The following is a 21,674-nucleotide window of genomic DNA, read 5'->3' on the forward strand; positions in this document are numbered from 1 at the left end:
GGATCACCGAGCGGGAGCTGGTGGCCGGCTCGCAGGAACTCGGCCAGGACTACGATCATGTCACTGTGAGTGTTGTACCTCTAGTGAAGGTGTTCCAGCTGTCCGAGAGGTCGACGACCTCGAGCAGTGGATCACCAAGCGGGAGCTGGTGGCCGGCTCGCAGGAACTCGGCCAGGACTACGATCATGTCACTGTGAGTGTTGTACCTCTAGTGAAGGTGTTCCAGCTGTCCGAGAGGTCGACGACCTCGAGCAGTGGTTCACCGAGCGGGAGCTGGTGGCCGGCTCGCAGGAACTCGGCCAGGACTACGATCATGTCACTGTGAGTGTTGTGCCTCTAGTGAAGGTGTTCCAGCTGTCCGAGAGGTCGACGACCTCGAGCAGTGGTTCACCGAGCGGGAGCTGGTGGCCGGCTCGCAGGAACTCGGCCAGGACTACGATCATGTCACTGTGAGTGTTGTACCTCTAGTGAAGGTGTTCCAGCTGTCCGAGAGGTCGACGACCTCGAGCAGTGGTTCACCGAGCGGGAGCTGGTGGCCGGCTCGCAGGAACTCGGCCAGGACTACGATCATGTCACTGTGAGTGTTGTACCTCTAGTGAAGGTGTTCCAGCTGTCCGAGAGGTCGGCGACCTCGAGCAGTGGTTCACCGAGCGGGAGCTGGTGGCCGGCTCGCAGGAACTCGGCCAGGACTACGATCATGTCACTGTGAGTGTTGTGCCTCTAGTGAAGGTTTTCCAGCTGTCCGAGAGGTCGATGACCTCGAGCAGTGGTTCACCGAGCGGGAGCTGGTGGCCGGCTCGCAGGAACTCGGCCAGGACTACGATCATGTCACTGTGAGTGTTGTACCTCTAGTGAAGGTGTTCCAGCTGTCCGAGAGGTCGACGACCTCGAGCAGTGGTTCACCGAGCGGGAGCTGGTGGCCGGCTCGCAGGAACTCGGCCAGGACTACGATCATGTCACTGTGAGTGTTGTACCTCTAGTGAAGGTGTTCCAGCTGTCCGAGAGGTCGACGACCTCGAGCAGTGGTTCACCGAGCGGGAGCTGGTGGCCGGCTCGCAGGAACTCGGCCAGGACTACGATCATGTCACTGTGAGTGTTGTGCCTCTAGTGAAGGTGTTCCAGCTGTCCGAGAGGTCGACGACCTCGAGCAGTGGTTCACCGAGCGGGAGCTGGTGGCCGGCTCGCAGGAACTCGGCCAGGACTACGATCATTTCACTGTGAGTGTTGTGCCTCTAGTGAAGGTGTTCCAGCTGTCCGAGAGGTCGACTAAGATGTTGTTAGTAATCATTTATTTAGGAACCCGCTGTGTTCGTAAGTGAATATCATCTCTTTATATTTTAAAAAGGGAATAGACTTTTATCTTTTGCACTTACGACCCTCAATGTAAGTGCCTGTTTATTTTTTCAATTAAAATTCTCCCGACAGTTACTTCATGTTAAATTTTTTTTATATCCCAACAGCTGCTATGGGAACGATTCAAGGAATTCGCCCGGGAAACTCAAGCTGTTGGTTCCGAACGAGTTGCCACGGCTGAGAGAATCGCCGATCAGATGATAGCTATGGGCCACTCGGACAACGCGACTATCGCGCAGTGGAAGGAGGGCTTGAAGGAGACATGGCAGGACTTGTTGGAGCTTATTGAGACTAGGACGCAGGTGAGACTATATTTTTTAAGGAGCCATCCTGAAAGTCATGTAATTTTTGTAGATGGTTTTATTCAACTGTGGCGGAGTTTTTTAGCTTGTAAGCATACTTCGCATTTATGCCGAGACGAAGTCTCCCGCGAAATTCGCCGGCAATGAATCGAATGTGCTAGCAATAAGATTTAACAGGTCTATATATTGTCGCGGCTACGGAGCGTAAATATTCAGTCTTACTCGTACGTCCATCAAATGACCCTTACAAGGGGCGAATCTCGTCTTGAGGGTTTGAATTTCCCCAATACTAATATGGGCAAAGTTGAATGCAATACAAATGTTTGAATCCAGATGTTAGCCGCTTCCCGCGAACTCCACAAGTACTTCCACGACTGCAAGGACACTCTGCAGCGCGTGAACGAGAAGGCCCGCGGCGTCAGCGACGAGCTCGGCCGCGACGCCGTCAGCGTGGGCGCGCTGCAGCGCAAGCACCACACCTTCATGCAGGTACATTGATAGAACACGTTATTGCATTTGAAACCACGAAAAAGCAAAATAGTATCGCTAAAGAAATATCTTCCAGTCAATCTTAGGATAATATGACCAAACAAAAAAAGTGTTGTGTAACCGGGTGCACAGACAGATAATGATGAAATGTCATCTTTTTAAAACATAATTTATAAAATAAAATAAAATTTGTATATATGTTCGTATATTTACCAAAACCTTTTCCCCAGGACCTGAGCACCCTGCAACAGCAAGTCGAGGCAGTTAGCGCTGAATGTAGCCGCCTCGGCGCCATGTACGCTGGAGAACGCGCCGCGGAAATTTCTAGACGCGAGGCAGAATTACGCGAAGCTTGGAGGGCATTGACCGCTGCCTGTGCCGCCAGAAAAGAGAAGCTTCTTGATGCCGACGATCTGTACCGGTTCCTCATGCAAGTGAGGAACCTCACGCTCTGGATGGATGACGTAGTGCGACAGATGAACACCGGAGAGAAGCCAAGGTTAGTGGCTATGAACTTAGGCTTAAATAGCCTACTTTGTTGTCTGAATTCGCTTTTACTCATCATAACAATAAAAGGAAGTGGCGGACATACTCCACTCTTTGTGATTTTTGAAGTGAAAGACATTGAGATTTTCATTCAATTTTAAAATTGTTTGATCGTTTCTACAGAGATGTAAGCGGCGTAGAGCTGCTCATGAACAACCACCAATCCCTGAAGGCGGAGATCGACACCCGCGAGGATACGTTCACAGCTTGCATATCCCTCGGGAAGGAGTTGTTGGCGAGACAACACTACGCAACTTCCGACATCAAGGAGAAGCTTCTACAGCTGACGAACCAGCGCAATGCCTTGCTCAGGCGGTGGGAGGAACGCTGGGAGAACTTGCAGCTCAGTAAGTACATAGTTACAATTAAACCATTAATAATTATCTAATAAATTCCTTAGCAATATCTATTGAATTTTTGCATAAAAATATGCCAACGGAAAAGGTCACTGTCAAGTAGTGGGACACAAACCTATGTTGTGGGCTAAAAAATATATCACACTAGAGGCCGCCCGCGACTTCGTCCGCATGGAAACCCTATCAATCCCGCGGGAACTCTGGTATAAAAAGTAGCCTATGTGTTATTCTGGGTCTTCAGCTACCTACATACCAAATTTCATGGTAATCGGTTCAGTAGTTTTTGCGTGAAAGAGTAACAAACATCCATACATCCATACAAACTTTCGCCTTTATAATAGTAGTAGGATTGGTATGACTGCAGCTGTAACCTACTGGCAATATAATGATGTATAAAGAATTCTTTCCTATTTTTCAACATTTGGCAATCTTGTGCCTAATTATTCTGATATATAACCAGCAATACGATTGTCTGCTGTGCCCTCTGTTGTCTGCTCTTTATCTCAATTAATGGACCTTCAAGAATCACGAATGTTTCAAGACGCGACTTATTTTATCTCATTATTCCGTTATCCTTAAAGATGAAGAAGAAGAGAAAGAACAAGGAAGATTAGCTAATCAATCAAAAGTCAATCTTGACTAGTCTGCACTTCGTTACATGACTTTCCCTCTTCTTCGTTGCATTCTTGCACATAGGTTTTTACAATGTTTGATCAATATCTTCTAGTTCTGGAAGTGTACCAGTTCGCACGCGACGCGGCCGTGGCGGAGGCTTGGCTGATCGCACAGGAGCCCTACCTCATGTCACAAGAACTTGGTCATACTATCGACGAAGTGGAGTCGCTTATCAAGAAACACGAGGCTTTTGAGAAGTCAGCTGCCGCGCAAGAAGACAGATTCAGCGCTTTACAACGGCTCACTACGGTTAGTCAAGTTTATTTTCTTAAAAATTTATATTCCGGGAATGCCATATCTTTTTTTCCACATAAGCTTTGGTTTATACCCCCAAATTGTGTTCCCAGAGAATCCCACGGGATTAAAGTTTAGGTACGAACAAGGTAGATATTTTTTGTGTTTAAGATTGCACCTTACGTTTTTCTGCATAATTTGCATATGGCATTTTGGGTATTTTTAGTTGTAATTTCCTATTTTGTATCTGTTTATATATCTGACTTGCACTTTAATTGTTAGTATGACCCCATACTAAAAGCCTAAGTCCTATAGTAATGTTCTTTAAGGAAACACTCAGGAAAAGGCCAAACCGATTAATAAATTTTACGGTTTTATAACAGCTCCAATACTGACGGTATAGAGTGGCAACATAGTTTGTTTCTTAGTGTTAAGATGTTTGTGGTGTTATTGTTTGAGGTGGTGGTGTTATTATATGATGTTTTTTTTATAATTTGCACTCTTTGTAGTCTTTTATTTTTTGCTTGACATTCTTTCTCATCTACTTTATTTCTCTATCACTAGCTTGAACTTCGTGAAACGTCACTATGGCTTAGTGCACAGCCCTGGGATAACATTGACGAAAAATCCTTTCTCTTCCCCTCCCTCCCACTGCAAACAAACAAACATGACATTAAAACTAAGTCATTCACTCTGCCGTACACATCAGAACCAGTCGGTAAAGTCGTTCAAGAAATCATAAGAAGCAGTGAACAGTATGAACAAATACCAGATAAATTCAAATGTAGAACTCTTGATATAAATTACACTCCAAAACTGAATGACTCCTTTGTCCATTCTAGAACGCGAACCTTATCTACTATATCAGAGAGCAATAGTATAGCACTTTCACTGTCACATTCACCCATTTCATCCGATATACCCGTATACTCCCCAGTTTTCTTTGAATATCCTGAGACTCCAAGCAGTAGGAATTCCTATTTGTCCTGCATTGATTTCATACTTTGGGAAAGGTTATCCCACCAAAATGTTTATCCAAATATTCATCTGATCAAATCGAAGAGCACGTCTTCTTCTAAATCTTCCGGTAGTTATGTACGTCTGAAACAAAAGTTGTCATTCAAAAAGAAACATTCTGATCTGGACAATAAGAGCGAAGTTGCGGTGCTATCAATGCCCGCTTTGACGGGTAGTAATAATACGGTTAATGACTTGGGGAAAGATGTAAAGTTTGTACCTTTAGAACCATCCCTTCTCCTACTTTCCCAAACTCGTAGTCTGTTGGGTACCGAGGGTGCATGGTACTTTAACTACTTGGATGGTGTAAGTGTGGTGTTTGGTTTGTGCATGATGTTACTCAATGCTTATATAATGCATGCTGTTCATATTTCCATCATAGGTCTTCGCATGTCTATTATTTTGTTGCTTAAAGTTGATTTTTCGAAGTTTTAATTATCATAAAAATAACCAACAATATGTGTATACAATCTACCATGGCTGAACAAAACATGTTTGGTAAAAAATGCACGTATATTGTAAAACTTACCTGAAGGCCAAGCTTGCTTTTTTTCTTAACATAAATACATAAATAACCTTACACATATCTCTGCAGTTCGAGGTAAAAGAGATGAAGCGTCGCCAAGAAGCGGCTGAAGCAGCTGAACGCGAAGAGCGCGAGAGACAAGAGGCCGAGGCCGCGGCCGCTGCAGCGGCTGCAAGGGACCAGGTCGACCGCGCCGCAGAACAAGAGTCGCAGCCACAGGGTGAGAATTCACTCGAACATTTGAGAATATTTAAGTCTGTTGTGTGCTACTTTTGTTATGGATACGATTTGGCAGTTTTCTTTGAGGTTTGGCCTAAGTGAATTATATGGAAGAAATTCTAGAGAAGAAATTGCTAATCGTGTGCAAAACAGAAGTTTGCAGAAATGGATCAGAGGAGTCGTTGATTAAAAAATATTTTGACGAGAGTATTTGCAAGTTTTGTGAGACAAATCAATTTGTCTCACAAAACTTGCAAATTGCAATGCAAATTCTTATCTTCAGATATGTATGGCTTTTTATTCGTTTCATATCAAATGTGTAATAGTTGTAAGAAAAATTGCTTGTTTATACTCTTGTCTAAGGAACATCAATTAACACAATTAGAAATAATCTTAGTAATGATTTTAATTGAAAAATGATCCACAATGTTTATTAAAACAAGAAAAAAAAAATTAATTCAAAGTTAGTCAAAAACACAGAACATATTTTCAAAATTAACACACTTTAAAGTCACGGACTGCAAAAGCACGCATGTGTAATGTCTTTAGCACTATCGAACGAAGAATCTAATACGCGAATAGAAATATTTCCACTAATTTTCACCGTTCGATTGGTGAATGTTGCTTGCAAACTACAATAACACAAAAATTCAAGTTTATTGATCTAGGATATTTACGGAACATCAACTATGACATCGAAGCGATTGAGCACACTCGCACCGCGACAGCCAAAGCGCTTTGCCGCTTTTAATGTGATTTTATACATTTTCTATATCTTATCGCTTACTCCATCGGCTAACGATTCAGAGAGTTATACATTTAAATCGATAAATACTAATATCAATGCGACTCGTTTCGTTTCATTCGCCGATCGAGTTTTGCGTGTGAGACAAAATGACCGTTACTTACCGATGTGTTGTCCACACATGCACACGCGTAGTCGTAAGGAGAACTTCCACTAAAGCGGCTGAGAAGGCCCAAGAACGACCGCATTCCCAGCCAGGTAAACAGAGCGCTTATTATAAACATACCGCTGTAAAAAGATACCCGGCAGTAGCATGAGCTTCTTAGGTAGATGTAATAATTTTAAATAATGTCTTCGTAATTTTGACGGGTTACACTGCGCTCGTTAGAGTAATGCCACTATTCGAAGGGAAGTCTCTGTGATTAATTTGTATAGCTTGAGGCTTCTTTCTGTAAACACGGGCCCGTCTCGTTTAGGATACTTCTAGGTTATTTCTATTTCTATCTATCTAGATGGGACTCTATACAGCACTCTCTTTTGCACAATTTCGTTGTTTACACGTTACACTTTTAGTTACACATTTTTTATTTTCATTGGTGATGGTCTTTTTCATCTCATCAATATCAAGGAATCCATTCTGTTCATACGTAGAAATCACGATTTCAAATGCAATTTCATTTCGTGTGATATCATGATTTTATTATATTTCATGTTATTTTAGATACTGTACTAGAAATTTCTTTATGTATTCTATATACTTTAGTACTAGCTAGTATATAATCACGGTGATGGTTTGATACTCTTTGTCTCTTTCATGTCTGTCTGCTATTATATTTCTATCTCTGTTTATATAAGTGACGTTGTATACAATTCTATATACATTTATGTCATTGTGCCGTGCTTTCTTTTCAAGCTGTCTCCGAAGAAGGTAGGTCCCTGTTTTAGCTTCTCTTACCGGTTGCTGTGTTATTATATATATAAAATGATATATTGCTTTGTGATATAGCTTATTTTTAAATACAGTTTTTTCTGTTGATCGTGCCTTTAGTACTATAAATACTGTTTCAATTTGACACTGATGTATATAAATATATAATTATTCATGGTGTTGGGGTGGTACTGAAACATCTGGCAACATTTATTACATTTTATCGTTATTATAATTATGGGCTTTTAAATTTTATTTGATGCAATATTAAAGTAGGTATCGTAACATTATCTTACTAGTTCATAATATGACGTATCATACATTTTGGCAATATTCAACGGAAATTTTACATCTAACTAAACCAATTTAACATTAAAATTTAAAACAATTAGGTATATTTCCCTAAAACGGAATGCGGTTCCATGTAGTCCCTAAACGATGGAATGAATACATGCATGTATTTGTAGTGAAATAATTTTGAAGATCATCTGTGCGTATTGTTTAATATACTTTTATAATAATTGGCAATATTGGTTTTCTTAAGTTTTTTTCCCTTATATAACAAGTTAGCCATTCACCAAAGTTATAAAGATGTCTTATCTTCTCCCCTTTTATATCTTCGTTTAACTTTACGGAAATAGAGCGGGAAGATAAATGACATAATTATGCCATTTTAACGTTAGTGAAAAATCCCCAACATCTAGAAAGTTACAACTTCAGGTCGCATTTGCCTACAAATACAATACGCATGGACGGTCTAGCATGTCCCAATTTAGCATGCACGTAGTGTAGACGTAACTAGCACGTAGATGTACGCATGCAGTGAGCGGTAGAGCTGAGAGTGCGGCGCCGACTCCCGCGCAGCTCGCGTCCCCCGCACCCGCACCCACCCCGCAAAGACCCTCCACTTCGAAACAAACGCCGGCCAAACCCGCCCGTCTCTCCAGTAAGTATTATTTAGTCTGAAAAATATACCTTCATCTCTGTGACAGATGTCTAACGCTGCTGTCACATAGATCAAGCTATATTATATGGAATATAAAAACAGTTAGTATCAAGCAGTGGTTCAAATTACAGACCCGTTTTGGGTGGAGGATGTGATTACGTCAAATGTCATTTATGTGACTTTAACAAGTGTAAATTGTCATGGTTTAATGTGGCTTGGTCGTAGCGCCGTAGAAATATCTATAGGTGCATACATTTTCTTTCACGGGCAGTGCTCGATCGATCACATGGATCGCTGACGACTGTGTCATTGACCATCTTACAATTCATGGGTAAGGTATGCAACGATATTTCTTTAAAACCGGGCACGGACTTTTATGTGCTAAAAATAAATAATGGACTGTAGTCATTGTAATTTGAATCGCCGCTTTCCTTAGTAGATAACTTTGTATGTCTGGATTGGTACAGTACATAAACATTGTATGTCATATGAATGCGTATGTCAGATACGGTGCATGGTATCTATCACTTTATTAACATCTGTGTTTTTGTTTTACGTTCAGTGTCGAAAAATAAGTTAAATTTTAGCATGAAGCTTTTGTTTTGCTACGTGGCAATTTTTTTTTTATGTTGCTTTGACTATTTTGTTTTTTGTTTCTCTCCCCTCCTTACATCATCATCCGATCCCTATTGCACATTTTTATTCATAATAATTTTCATATCCTGACATCGACCTTGAACTTTTTCTTGTCAAATTATTTTTTTTCGAAATTCATTTTTATATTTCATATATATCCTACAAAATGCACGATCCCATCCTTCCCTGATTCCCCTACCATGATCCTTTATCACGCGACAGCGGGCGGCTCGAGCTCGACGCCGGCGACTCCCTCGAGTTCCGGTAAGGTGAAGTCGCGGTCTCGAAGCAAGTCTCCGTTCAGGAGCTTCAGATGGCGCACCGCGAAGAAACTGATCGCCGGATCGCATCATAGCGATGACGAAGGTAACAATGGTAGTGGACAAGGGCGAATATTAAATCTCTTGATGATATAGGTTATTCAAAATTAAGAAAATTAGTTTGATTAAAATTTTGGATAGAATCATTTCTAACGTAAATAAAAAGTAAACATTTCAACAATAAATTACTAATTCTAGTAACTAATATATATTTTAATGTATTTACCTAGTTTACCTATTTTATAAAAAAATTCATCACATGTGTATTAACTGAAAAATATTTTATGCACTTATACCTAATTTAATAGGAGTATTCCTTGTTACTACCGCCCTAGCTGTCCTCTGCCAAAATATGCTTTTTGTCTGCTGGTATACCGTCTGCGCATGAGATTTATATTTTTGCGTGTGATTTTTTCGTGTATGCAATAAAATGTGAAGTATACCGTGGCTTTCATTACGATTGCATTCAGACATGGCCGCAACCCGTATCAAACCGATCATTTGTGATGATAGAAATATTAGATGTGCAATTGTGCAGGTTTAGACTTTAATAGATGTGTTTTTTAATACATTTTAAATCCTCGTTGGATTTTGTGCGTTTATTTTTATTTATTAACGAGTACGCGAAGAAAGCGTCTCATGGTATATATTTTTTTATTTGGCAACAGAACAATTTTTCGACAAAATTGACTATATTTAAGTCATGTTTTCAGTGCATGAATTGTTATAATTTTTAATCTTAAATTTAGCTATTTTTATTCAGCATCTTTTATTCCTAATAAAAATACGCATTTTCGCGAAAAAATGCGATTTATGTATTTTTTTTATTAGGTATTATTTGCAAATTTGAATGGGTTTAATTTATATCAAGGACGGTGTATAATTGTTTCGAATGTTATATACAGAGGGCGCCAGCCCCGCTAGCGAGGACGAAGGCGTAGAAGGCACGTTGGTCCGTAAACATGAGTGGGAATCCGCCGCTAAACGCGCTTCTAACAGGTTAGTACCTATATGTAATCGTACCTTTTAAAATTTAAAAAATAGTTGTATTTAGAAAGTGACAGACATAAATAAGAGAAGGAAAGAAAAAACTTACGAGACCTTATTTTCCGTCTGAAGCTTGCTTAAGTGAGTGAGAGATTTTTCACGTCGGGTATAGATTTTTTGGGTTGCAGTGGAAGAAATATTGTCGTATTTGAGTTCCAAGTTTTATTTCATAATAACTTATTTTTTTTCTTATAATGTTTACTTCTATCAATAAACTGTAGGCCACTTACTCGTGGCCCACTTCACAAAAAATGAATTCTATATTTTGCAATTACCCTTCCAGATCGTGGGACAAGGTTTACGTTGTGGCAAAGGACGGGCGCATGTCCTTCTACAAAGACCAGAAGGCTTACAAGTCGGCGCCAGACCAGCACTGGCGCGGAGAGCCGCCGCTAGACCTTAACGGAGCAGTGGTGGAGGTCGCAGCAAACTATACCAAGAAGAAGCATGTCTTTAGACTCAGGTAACCTGGAATAAATAATGTGTGGTTTGAGACGAACCGCTGTACTGAGCCACTCCATTTTGACAAGAATAGAATGCTTGGACCCCTGCAATAAGGGGTTAATGTATGATGCTTGAAATGTCCTAAATGCTTGTAATCTTTATATAAACACGATCTAAAATTGGGTAAGTCCCGTAAGCATGGCGCAACTTTCGTCCAAAGTTAGGTACCAAAACCAGGTAAATTACGAAAGATTTAGAACTCAAGAATAAATGATTTCATTGTTTTTTATCGTTTCAGGCTGAGCAGCGGCGCAGAATTCCTTCTCCAAGCGCACGACGAATCCGAAATGTCATGGTGGCTGGAGTCGCTGCGCGCGCGCACGGCCGCGCCCGCGCCGCGCTCGCACACGCTGCCGGCGCCGGCCAACCAGGAGCCGAAGCGCCGCTCCTTCTTCACACTCAAGAAGAAGTCAGTCTCGCCACTTAGCTTCCTATTCGCACCGTAGCGACGCATGCGTTGGTTCAGAAGCATGTCACGTGTGTATATGATAGTGGGTGTGCCGTTTGGAGATGGACGAATTTGTTAAAAAGTTTTTTACTTGTCTGTCTTGTCTTGTAATGGTTGAATGTCACAGAATATAGAGACATTTTTCTTCTTCCTTCATTTTCATCTTCCTATTTTTTTATGGTAGATAGAGAATGATATTTGCATTAAGTATTTTAGTAGTACTATTTTCTGAATAAATGCAAGTATTTGTAAATATTTCAAGTCCGTGGAGTTCTATTTTTAAGTTATTTAAGAGGCCAAAAGAAAGATTGCTTATTGCACCAGTTTCAAAAATATAAATGCACCAACTACGCATTTTTGTTCTTATTAGATACATCGACAGTTATTTATTTGAAAATGAATTCTATGATAAAGAATATATTTACAATGGAAAAGTTCGTCCGTCTCCTTTTTATGTCTGTTGGTTGAGTGGGACATCTACATGTGTATCATGAATTCATAGAATGTAAGACTAATTTGTACTAACCTACATTTTTTATTCGTAACATTTCACGCTTTATTCATTTTTCACATCTTTAATCATCTTAGGGCAATCTATCAAGGAATACGTCCTAACTTCATTATCAGTTTGAAGATGTTTTTGAATGTGTCTTAAAACTGCATGACCTTATGACTAACAGCGTTTTAATTTAACTAACATTTCAAAGAAATTTTATAATAGACGTTTAACACTATTATATAACTTTCCAGCTAAACATCCAGGAGCGCGAGAGCCGCACGTCATGATTCCTCATTAGGTCCCGCGTCCCGCCGCGCACGCCCGCGGCATGTACTCGCGGCCATCGCATACAGGACGCCGCATATTTCTCACGATGCTTGCTTCCGTAAGCTTTGCCTATGAAGAAATTATGTCGAACGCGGCAATATCGACTGTCAAATAAATGTTATTATTATTTTGTTGCGTACAAATACGTTATTTAAGACTGTATCGTAATTGAGTGTTTGATTCGCCTTTGTATTTATATCGTTCGGTGCTCCTACCGGCAGATGATTCAAGTATGCATGATCCCACCCCCGAATGTGTAATTGTTGAAACGATAATAAATAAAATACATATTATTATTATTATTAAATTACTAAATGCGACGCTATTTATGACTAGATGGTTTTAGTGTTTAAATTCAGATTGAGAATATATATATATATTTTAATTATTTATATATATAAAATGGAGCTAGCGTAATGTAAATTCAGTTGAACTAGAAATGTATGTCGTTTGATTCACTAATTCGAAAGTTTTACTAGATAATTATATTGACCAAACAAATATCAATCAATGGAATTTTAATATCGCATTTGATATCTCAAATTAGCTAGGTGGCTGGATTGTAACCGCATTTACTTCAATAGCGTAACCCAGTGATTGACGTTTTACTACCGGACTCGGATAAATAAAATATTATAACGTAAGCTAACGTATTAGAGTTAATTTCCTTTATAAAGTGTCTTCTATCCGATACTTCGGCGTTGCTGTTTGCTACAGAGCCGCATTTAACGTATTCTCTCCAGAATTCCTTCTTAGACGTAATTTAAGGGACGTAGAAGTAGCGTAGAGCGCGGGCAGCAATGCCGGAGTGTTATTTGTAAGTATGCTTGATCGCCTCGTAAGTGCTTCTAAAGTAATGTGTCTTATTATTAATTGATTACTTTACTGCCAATTTTCACAAAATGTTTATTTGTATAAGCGATTCATGTCTTAAATTCACTTTTAAATATTACGATCACACATTTTTAGTTCTGTTTACATTTAATGATTATGTACCTATATGACGTGTCGGGTGTCATGGCAGGGCTGGTGACCGTGGTCCATTAGACCGTATGACTGTACTGCCATGTTACCAGACACTATTGCATGTAAACCTATGTTTAAATATTTTATTTGAAATTTTACTTTTTGAGGAAAATATAATAAAGATGTTTTCAAATAGTACGCTGTTTTATTAACCCTTCGTAAGCTTTAGGCCGTATCCGGGCATGTACTAGGAATGCTTTGTTCCGGATCCGTCCAAATGCACTCGTCGTAGTTTTTACACAAATATAATATCTAATAACAAGAAATAAGGTGTTTTATTATTTGAAATGTACTACTCTGTCAAGAAAGTAGCAGGAAAAGATCAATAATACACAAACTGTTTGTTATTCATCCAAATTTATTTTATCACCTTCAAAATATGCTCCTTTAGAAACGATACACTTACGCCAACGAATAATCCAATCATCAAAACATTTTTTAAACGCTGTTTCCGGAATTGAGGTCAGTTCTCGCCGCGAATTCTCTTTTATGTCTTCTACCGATTGAAAACGGGTGCCACGAAGTGGTAATTTGAGTTTAGGAAAAAGAAAAAAGTCGGCTGGAGCCATATCTGGTGAATATGGTGGTTGCTCGATGGTATTTGTTGAGTGTTTGGTTAAAAATTCGTTCACAATGATGGCCTTGTGCGAAGGTGCATTATCATGGTGCAAAATCCAAGAATTTTCTTTCCACAAATCTGGCCTTTTTCGTCGGATTTGCTCTCTTAAACGCCGCATAACACTCAAATAATATTCCTTATTTACCGTTTGACCTTCCGGCAAGAATTCCGAGTGCACAACACCGCGATAGTCAAAGAAAACAGTCAACATGACTTTGACTTTTGAACGACTTTGGCGTGGTTTTTTCGGTTTCGGTTCAGTTGGAAGGCGCCACTCCGAAGCTTGTTGACTAGTTTGCATGTCAAACTCGTAAACCCACGTCTCGTCACCAGTAACAATGCGTTTCATGAATGTTGGGTCGGAATTGACTCGTTCTAGCATGTCCTCAGCGACTCTCATGCGATTGAGTTTTTGAAAAAAATTCAGGTCTTTTGGGACTAGCCGAGCGGCAACATGTTTCATACCCAAATTATTAGTTAAAATGGTACGGATCGACTTGTGAGATACAGAAAGTTCGGTGGCTATCTCTCTCAAAGTTGAATGAGGATTTTCAGTCACTATTTCCTTCACTTTTGCGATGTTAACTTCAGTTGCAGACGTTGATGGCCTACCAGAGCGAGGCAAATCTTCCATCACATCTCGACCGCTTTTGAACGCTTTGTACCACTCATAAGCACGAGTTTTTGATAAAGTCGATTCACCGTAAGCCTTCTGTAACATTTTCAGTGACTCCGAACACGATATTCCATTGGCAATGCAAAATTTAAGACAAACTCTTTGTTCGATGTTTTTATCCATTATGAAATTAGCAATACACACTAGATATGATATAACTAAAAATAGCACTGTATTTAATGTAAACAACAGATGCAACTCAAACTCCGCGCCAAAATGGAAAACAGTTGTGCCAATCTAACAACAACAAAAAAAACAAAAATTTGAATTTGGAACCATAAATAAATAATCCATTCCCGATACTTTTTTGACTGAATGTATTTCTAACGAATGAAGCCGTCATAGACAACTGTCAAATATGAATTTCATCCGTTCATTTAGCTAACCAAGTCATTTCAAATTGTGACTTCGTTGTGTTGCAAAGTGACTGAAGAACGTGTGAGAAAACTCGTCTTTTTTGGCTGTAATTACAAACAGGTATGTAAATGTTTTTATTTCGTTATTATATAGTTACTTTCGAAGCAATTACGTGTAAAAGTTTATAGATTTAGTAAAAAAAGAAGGATTTTAGCTTTTTCAAAAGTAGATGGAGTGTGTTACATATTTCTTTCGTGTTAGTTTATGCATTATATCCAATACCTCTGTAATGGATATAATTGGTTTTAGATAGTAAATTTATTATACTATTGAAATACACTAACTTTTTTACAATAAATACATGGATTTTGTAAATATCTTATATTTTTCAAGACTGAGAATCCGTTACACGCACACATACGCACTATGTCCGCCATCTTACTTGTGTCGTACACTGTCTGTGTATTGTATCGCGACGCTAATATACAGCATGCTTTCAAAAGCCTCTGTGATTTATTCATTGATTGAAACTAAATCTACGAAATTTATTTTATTGGTTTTAGTCAAAATGTCGTTTGGTTTTGATGACATGATGTCATGATAGTTGGGAGATGGTATACAGGATCTACGCTCCGGTAACTCGTATCGCGCTGTGTTTTAGCTCGTTAGTTTTGTCTCCGTGAGCACTTTCTGATGAAGTGACATCGAGGGTCTGATGATGCAGTCGGAAGGTGGTATACAGGATCTACGCTCCGGTAACTCGTATCGCGCTGTGTTTTAGCTCGTCAGTTTTGTCTCAGTGAGCACTTTCTGATGAAGTGACATCGAGGGTCTGATGATGCAGTCGGAAGGTGGTATACAGGATCTATGCTCCGGTAACTCGTATCGCGCTGTGTTTTAGCTCGTTAGTTTTGTCTCCGTGAGCACTTTCTGATGAAGTGACATCGAGGGTCTGATGATGCAGTCGGAAGGTGGTATACAGGATCTACGCTCCGGTAACTCGTATCGCGCTGTGTTTTAGCTCGTCAGTTTTGTCTCAGTGAGCACTTTCTGATGAAGTGACATCGAGGGTCTGATGATGCAGTCGGAAGGTGGTATACAGTATACAGGATCTACGCTCCGGTAACTCGTATCGCGCTGTGTTTTAGCTCGTTAGTTTTGTCTCCGTGAGCACTTTCTGATGAAGTGACATCGAGGGTCTGATGATGCAGTCGGAAGGTGGTATACAGTATACAGGATCTATGCTCCGGTAACTCGTATCGCGCTGTGTTTTAGCTCGTTAGTTTTGTCTCCGTGAGCACTTTCTGATGAAGTGACATCGAGGGTCTGATGATGCAGTCGGAAGGTGGTATACAGGATCTACGCTCCGGTAACTCGTATCGCGCTGTGTTTTAGCTCGTTAGTTTTGTCTCCGTGAGCACTTTCTGATGACATCGATGTCTGGTTTGAATACATGCTAATAATTTTATTTTATTGACAGATTAAAATGGAACCCCAAACCCCAAGTACTTCCAGAAGCATGTTTGTCGGCTTGGAGGTGACTAGAACTCCTCAGGGATCCCTTATTCGGGGCAGAGATGTAGTCTTGGAGACATCTGGATCAGGGAGGATTAGAGTATGTTATTTTCCAGTTTTGTTAACTTTCCCTTTTACTTTAAAAACAAAAACTGATTATTTCGTATATTTTATTACAGCCTTGGCGGCCCCAAAATTTATCTGTGGAAGGCGAAGCCATAGAGATCGTGGATGAGTTGGTCCATGGCGGCGAAAAAGTAGCTGCTGTAAGAATGGTTTTCTTTTTTTTGATAACTTTAGTAGATGTTCAACTTTTTTTTAACTACCAAGATAATAATATGTCGAGATGTATACTAACTTATTGCTCACTTATTGATGTCTATTGTAAGGATTATCGAAACAAAATATTACCTATTATCACAACATGCAATGTTATTTACAAAATAATTATTTTTTAGGTACCAGAGGAACGTACGAAAGGTCAGCCGCGTAATCTTTTTGGCCGAGAACCTGTAAGTTTCATTTTCATAACACTCTTTGAAAGTATAAATTACTTGCATTGAGAAAGGGATTTTTATTTATTGCCGCTCTCATCGTGCACCGGACTATCTGATAGAAATCTAGTCCATCCAGTAACTAAGGTAATGTAACTAAGGGTGTTTGGTTTGTGCTTCAATAACACAATTCTGCTAAAATTGGCAATGCGGTATGAATGTATTGTAACTTCATTGATATAAAGGTGTTTGGTGTATGCTCAATAACGTAATTCAGCGAAATTGGCAATATGGCATGAATATATTGAAAGTTAATTGAATAAAAATGAACAGGAATCTCTATTCCTGTTCATCGTTGGGATACACTAATTATTCCTTTTTATAAAAATATTGTGGTTGGCATCTCTAACAATACCCGCTTTTGTTATGTTTGTGTGTATGCTTGCATGTGGTTTAGGGTTTGGTTTTTTTAATAGGATGAAGACATACTGGATCCTGAGCTGGCTGAAGAATTAGCCATCGACTCTGGAAGTGATGAGGATGCCGAGGAAGAATTGACTCTCGATCAGTTACAGCAGATGTTGGAATCAGATGACGATTTTATTGAAGATGAAGTTAGTGAGGAGCCATTGACTTGGTCATCTGATTTTAACGAATTTAGAGGGGTCAGGGAGGACTTCAACGAAGAAGCTGGTCCTAAAATTGAGGGAACAAGTCCTTTAGGCTTGTTTACTCAAATTTGGGACCAGCCTCTGATGGATTCTATTGTCCACGAAACGAATCATTACGCTTGGGAAACAATAACCGGTTTCTTTGAAACCGGAGACTCCATGCCAAGTAAATCTCGCATGAACGACTGGGTGGAAACTTCGGTTTCCGAACTATATAGGCTTATAGGTGTGATGATATTTATGTCAATATGTGTAAGAAGTAGGTTAGAGGAATATTGGATGACGGGTGTGATGGGTATGCCGGAGTTTCGAAAACTGATGTCAAGGGATCATTACGTAATGCTCTTAAAATTTTTGCACTTTACTGATAACAACAACATACATGTACAGGGGCGTGATAAGAAAATAGCTAAAATAAAACCTATTATAGATTATTTAAATAAAAAATTCCAGTCCATTTACGTGCCTCACAGAGAAGTATCGATAGACGAATCGTTGCTGCTTTGGAAGGGTCATTTAAGCTGGAAACAATGCATTCGTTCCAAAGCAGCTCGATTCGGTATCAAAAGTTATGAACTCTGTGAGGCCGTAACTGGATACGTAGTAAATTTAATTTTGTATGCCGGCAAAGGCACGACAACTGCAGAAACGGTTTACGGGTTTACTACATCCACTGCCAAAATAGTCCTTGAGCTTTTCAAGAACTATTTAGGCAAGGGATATACCCTGTTCATGGACAATTTTTATAATTCTGTTCCTCTGACCCAATTTCTAAAAAAACATAAAACTGACGTAGTCGGTACTCTGAACCGTCGCCGAAAAGACACGCCCGTAGAAATCCAAAATTTGCAGGATAAAAGGATGGCTAGGGGTAGTGTGGTAAGTAGACACTGTGGTGATGTATCCGTCATAGCATGGAAAGATGTGAAGCTTGTCACCACTGTATCTACTTACCACAAAACAGATATGGCTCCAGGGCACAGGGCTGGCCAACCCTGCTCCAAACCAGTCGTGGTCCATGAATATAATAAATACATGGGAGGCGTCGATCTCAAAGATCAAAAGCTAAGCATGTATTTATTAGAAAGAAAGAGGGGAATCAAATGGTATATTAAAGTTTTTAGACGTCTTTTAAATATATCTATTTTAAATGCATATATTATATATTGTGCTAACATTGGCCAGCATAAAAAAATGACTCACCGCCAATTTCGTTTCAAGCTTGCTGAAGAGCTCTGCTTAGAATTCGGACAAAACGTCTCCTCACGTTCGCGCCAGGTCCCCATCCCCACCTGTAGCAGGCTGAACAGGGATTTTAATCATTTCCCTGTTCATAATGAGGTGACCGAGGAGCGAACCAAAAAACAAGATAAATTTAAGAGGGGACGTTGTGTTAGATGCAGGCAAAAATGTAACATCGCGTGCAGTCATTGCACGGTGTATATTTGTGTTGGCCAATGTTGGCTTGAGTATCATACTTTAGAAAATCTATAGTTTGTAAATTACTTCTGTAGTTACATATATATAAAATATATAATTAAATATTATCTATTTATTTATATTAGTTATATATTTATATAAAATGTGTGATGTAGTAGTCAACACACCAGACTGCTACTTCCAGGTCTCGGGTTCGATCCCCAGTCAGGTCAAGTTGGTAAATTATCTTTTTCATATTGACTTCTGATCTTGGGTGTTTATCTATTTATGTATACATTATTTTATTTTTAAATATTAATATTAGGATTATTGTTTAAAAATACTTTTTTCTCTTTGATCCCTTCTTTCTTAGGACTGCACTGGTTTGGTCTACGGGTTATAAGATACATAGAATGAATATACAAATAAAATAAAAAAAAAAAAAATTCAAAGCCCTTCAGGCGAGTAGGCGACCAATACTGTTGAAAAGAGTTTCTTTCGGCGTTTCTTCTCTTGCAGTGGTCGGTTACGAAGCGCTAGTAGTCTTTAGCTTTGAAAGAATTAATAATTTTAAATTTGAGTTTTGAATACATATCTATTTAATTTATCTAAATCGATAATTTTTACATGTAATTTGACGTAAAAAAGTGCCTACAAAGGCCTATTTTCTGAATAAACGTTTGAGTTTGGTTACAGTCGGCTTGAGCTCGATCGAACGCATGCGTGTTTTGAGTCCAAACATGCTTTGTTTAAAATTTAAGTTGACGTCATTTAGAGACACTGCTGCAGTGCAGTTTGGTGCCTATTCTTCTGTTATCCTATTCTTCACTTGCGCTTCTGAATTTGTGTAAACTTTTTTGCATATGAATATTCTGCAGACTGTTTAAATAACACCCTTTTAAAACGTTGTTGTTATCAGTAAAGTGAAATGATGGGAATCTAAAATTTCGATTCCTACGCAAAATTTTTTTGTTTAATTTGAATTCATAATTCATTAAAAATAAGTATTTTTTTTTACAAAACAACCGACTTCAACACTATTCCCTATCTCAAAAATTACTGAACCGATTTTGATGAAAGTATTTTTTTTCAATAAGTCTTTATATATTACATAGTTCTTATCATTATAGATTTATTGAAAAAAAAAACTTATCAAAAACAGTTCAGTAATTATTTTTACAAAATTGTAATTTTATTTTTATTTTTTCATTGGTAAAAATAATTCCTAGTATGTACTATGAATCATTGGTAAAAATAATTACTAGTATGTACTATGAATTGAATAGGTTTAGAGTAGTGGAAACCAATAAACATTGTACATTTTTGTATTCCAATAAAAGAAACATTTTAATCAACATTTTATTTTTATTTTTACAAGACACTCTTTTCCAAATTACTAACGTGCACAACTAAAAACAAACATCCTGTAGATATGCCCAGATCCGACCTAAAGCAGTTAGACAAACATTGACAGTGGACGGATACGGCCATCAGCAGTTAGGCGTTAACCACATGCCGCCATTTTGTCCAGATACGGCCATCAGCAGACAAGCAAGGCAAACAAGTCACGCACACAGACATACATTTTTCTAGTTTTTGGCTATGGTTTTTCGCTCATTTTCTCTAGGCAAGCTATATATGTCTGATATAAAAACGAAACTACAATTTTTCGTGTTTGCCACACTGCCCTTACAGTTGAGCAAAGACAAATGTAAGTGAATGAACGAGCCAATTGAAAAAATGATAGTTTTCTAGGTAAGTTTTCAGTTTTTAGTAGAAATATACTATTTTAAGACATTTAGATACATTTTACTTGTTGTTTTGTGAAGCCAAATACATTATTTACGATTACAATGCCTCAAATAAATCTACATTTCAATATTTTCATGGTAATAGAAGTATAAAGTTTGCGTTGTAGAAGTTGCAAAATGGCGAAATCGTGATTCTTACTGGATTATTTGTGAAGACGATTTTAGAGAATTTTACTTGGGACATAATAACTTTTTGGCACCATTAAATTCCTCAATTATTGGACTTTGTGGAATAGTAAACAAAAACAGAATATATGAAAGATGTAAATTGCAAAATCAGTAAAATATTTACAATGGATAATTTTTCGGTAAGTTTTGAATTCAGTGACCTAAATATAATAAACGCAAGTGTTTTTTCGCATCAAAATTTATTGCATATGATTCTTCATTTATATATCTTTAAAAAAAAATAAATTTTTGGGTAGGTCCCAAATAATTATATACAGATATACAACAAAATCTAAGACACTGCGCGCCCGTCCGCCGCGGCGCTTGAACGCCGCAGACGAGGTGCGCAGTTTGCGTATAGCCGCCGCAGCTGAAGGGTTAATATCAATCCTCAAACGTTACCCAATACAGTTTGATTTAGTAGTGTAAATAGCAATCAAAGTGTGCCTTCATAGTAAGTGGACAGATCAAAAAGGTCTATCTATAAATATGAGGCATGTATTTTTATCTTGTTTTTTCGAGTCGTAAATATACATTGTACCTACTTTCTTAGTAGCAAAATATCTTCTTCTAATTAAAAGCTTCTAATAAAAAGTCCTGAAAGGCTAATGGCTAATTGGTCACGGTCACGTGGTCTTGGTCACGGCAATCTCGCGGTCGTTGGCGTCCCTTGCTTATTACATATATTACATGCTTGCGTGAGGTATATATATACCCAGTATTTAGTACCAACGTTTCCGCAAGTTACTTTTGTATAGTTAAGTGATTCACTGAATATGGCAAAATACATACCATGTACCA

General features: G+C 38.8%; 2 protein-coding genes across 11 annotated transcripts in view; both read left to right on the forward strand.

Annotated features, from left to right (window-relative positions):
* LOC106136313 (spectrin beta chain) overlaps positions 1–13,278 on the forward strand; it is a 53,004-nt gene extending 39,726 nt beyond the window's left edge. For 4 of the 9 annotated variants that reach the window (XM_060948096.1, XM_060948098.1, XM_060948099.1 and 1 more), the window contains exons 27-38: positions 1,461–1,655; positions 1,989–2,144; positions 2,375–2,643; positions 2,814–3,037; positions 3,774–3,970; positions 5,568–5,718; positions 8,214–8,336; positions 9,195–9,338; positions 10,198–10,291; positions 10,623–10,802; positions 11,082–11,320; positions 12,042–13,278. In XM_060948096.1, coding sequence (XP_060804079.1) covers positions 1,461–1,655; positions 1,989–2,144; positions 2,375–2,643; positions 2,814–3,037; positions 3,774–3,970; positions 5,568–5,718; positions 8,214–8,336; positions 9,195–9,338; positions 10,198–10,291; positions 10,623–10,802; positions 11,082–11,289 — 1,941 coding nt within the window. In that variant the 3' untranslated portion in view covers positions 11,290–11,320; positions 12,042–13,278. Of the gene's footprint in view, positions 1–1,460; positions 1,656–1,988; positions 2,145–2,374; positions 2,644–2,813; positions 3,038–3,773; positions 3,971–5,567; positions 5,719–6,657; positions 6,721–8,213; positions 8,337–9,194; positions 9,339–10,197; positions 10,292–10,622; positions 10,803–11,081; positions 11,321–12,041 lie in introns of all 9 variants that reach the window. The other 5 variants (XM_060948101.1, XM_060948100.1, XM_060948102.1 and 2 more) reach the window with 5 other exon arrangements.
* A 1,483-nt stretch (positions 13,279–14,761) lies between these two features.
* On the forward strand, positions 14,762–19,412 carry LOC132902538 (piggyBac transposable element-derived protein 4-like). Of its 2 annotated transcripts, XM_060948105.1 has the most exons (4): positions 14,762–14,915; positions 16,276–16,410; positions 16,490–16,576; positions 16,769–19,412. In XM_060948105.1, the coding sequence occupies exon 4, from the start codon at positions 17,383–17,385 to the stop codon at positions 18,967–18,969; it is 1,587 nt and encodes a 528-aa protein (XP_060804088.1). In that variant the 5' UTR covers positions 14,762–14,915; positions 16,276–16,410; positions 16,490–16,576; positions 16,769–17,382; the 3' UTR covers positions 18,970–19,412. The 2 variants fall into 2 exon arrangements, with proteins under 2 accessions (XP_060804088.1, XP_060804089.1); XM_060948106.1 differs by lacking the exon at positions 14,762–14,915 and having other exon boundaries at positions 16,059–16,410; positions 16,490–19,412.
* Positions 19,413–21,674: the final 2,262 nt, after the last annotated feature.

This window comes from Amyelois transitella, chromosome 15 (genome assembly GCF_032362555.1).
Source record: "Amyelois transitella isolate CPQ chromosome 15, ilAmyTran1.1, whole genome shotgun sequence".
Lineage (NCBI taxonomy): Eukaryota > Metazoa > Arthropoda > Insecta > Lepidoptera > Pyralidae > Amyelois > Amyelois transitella.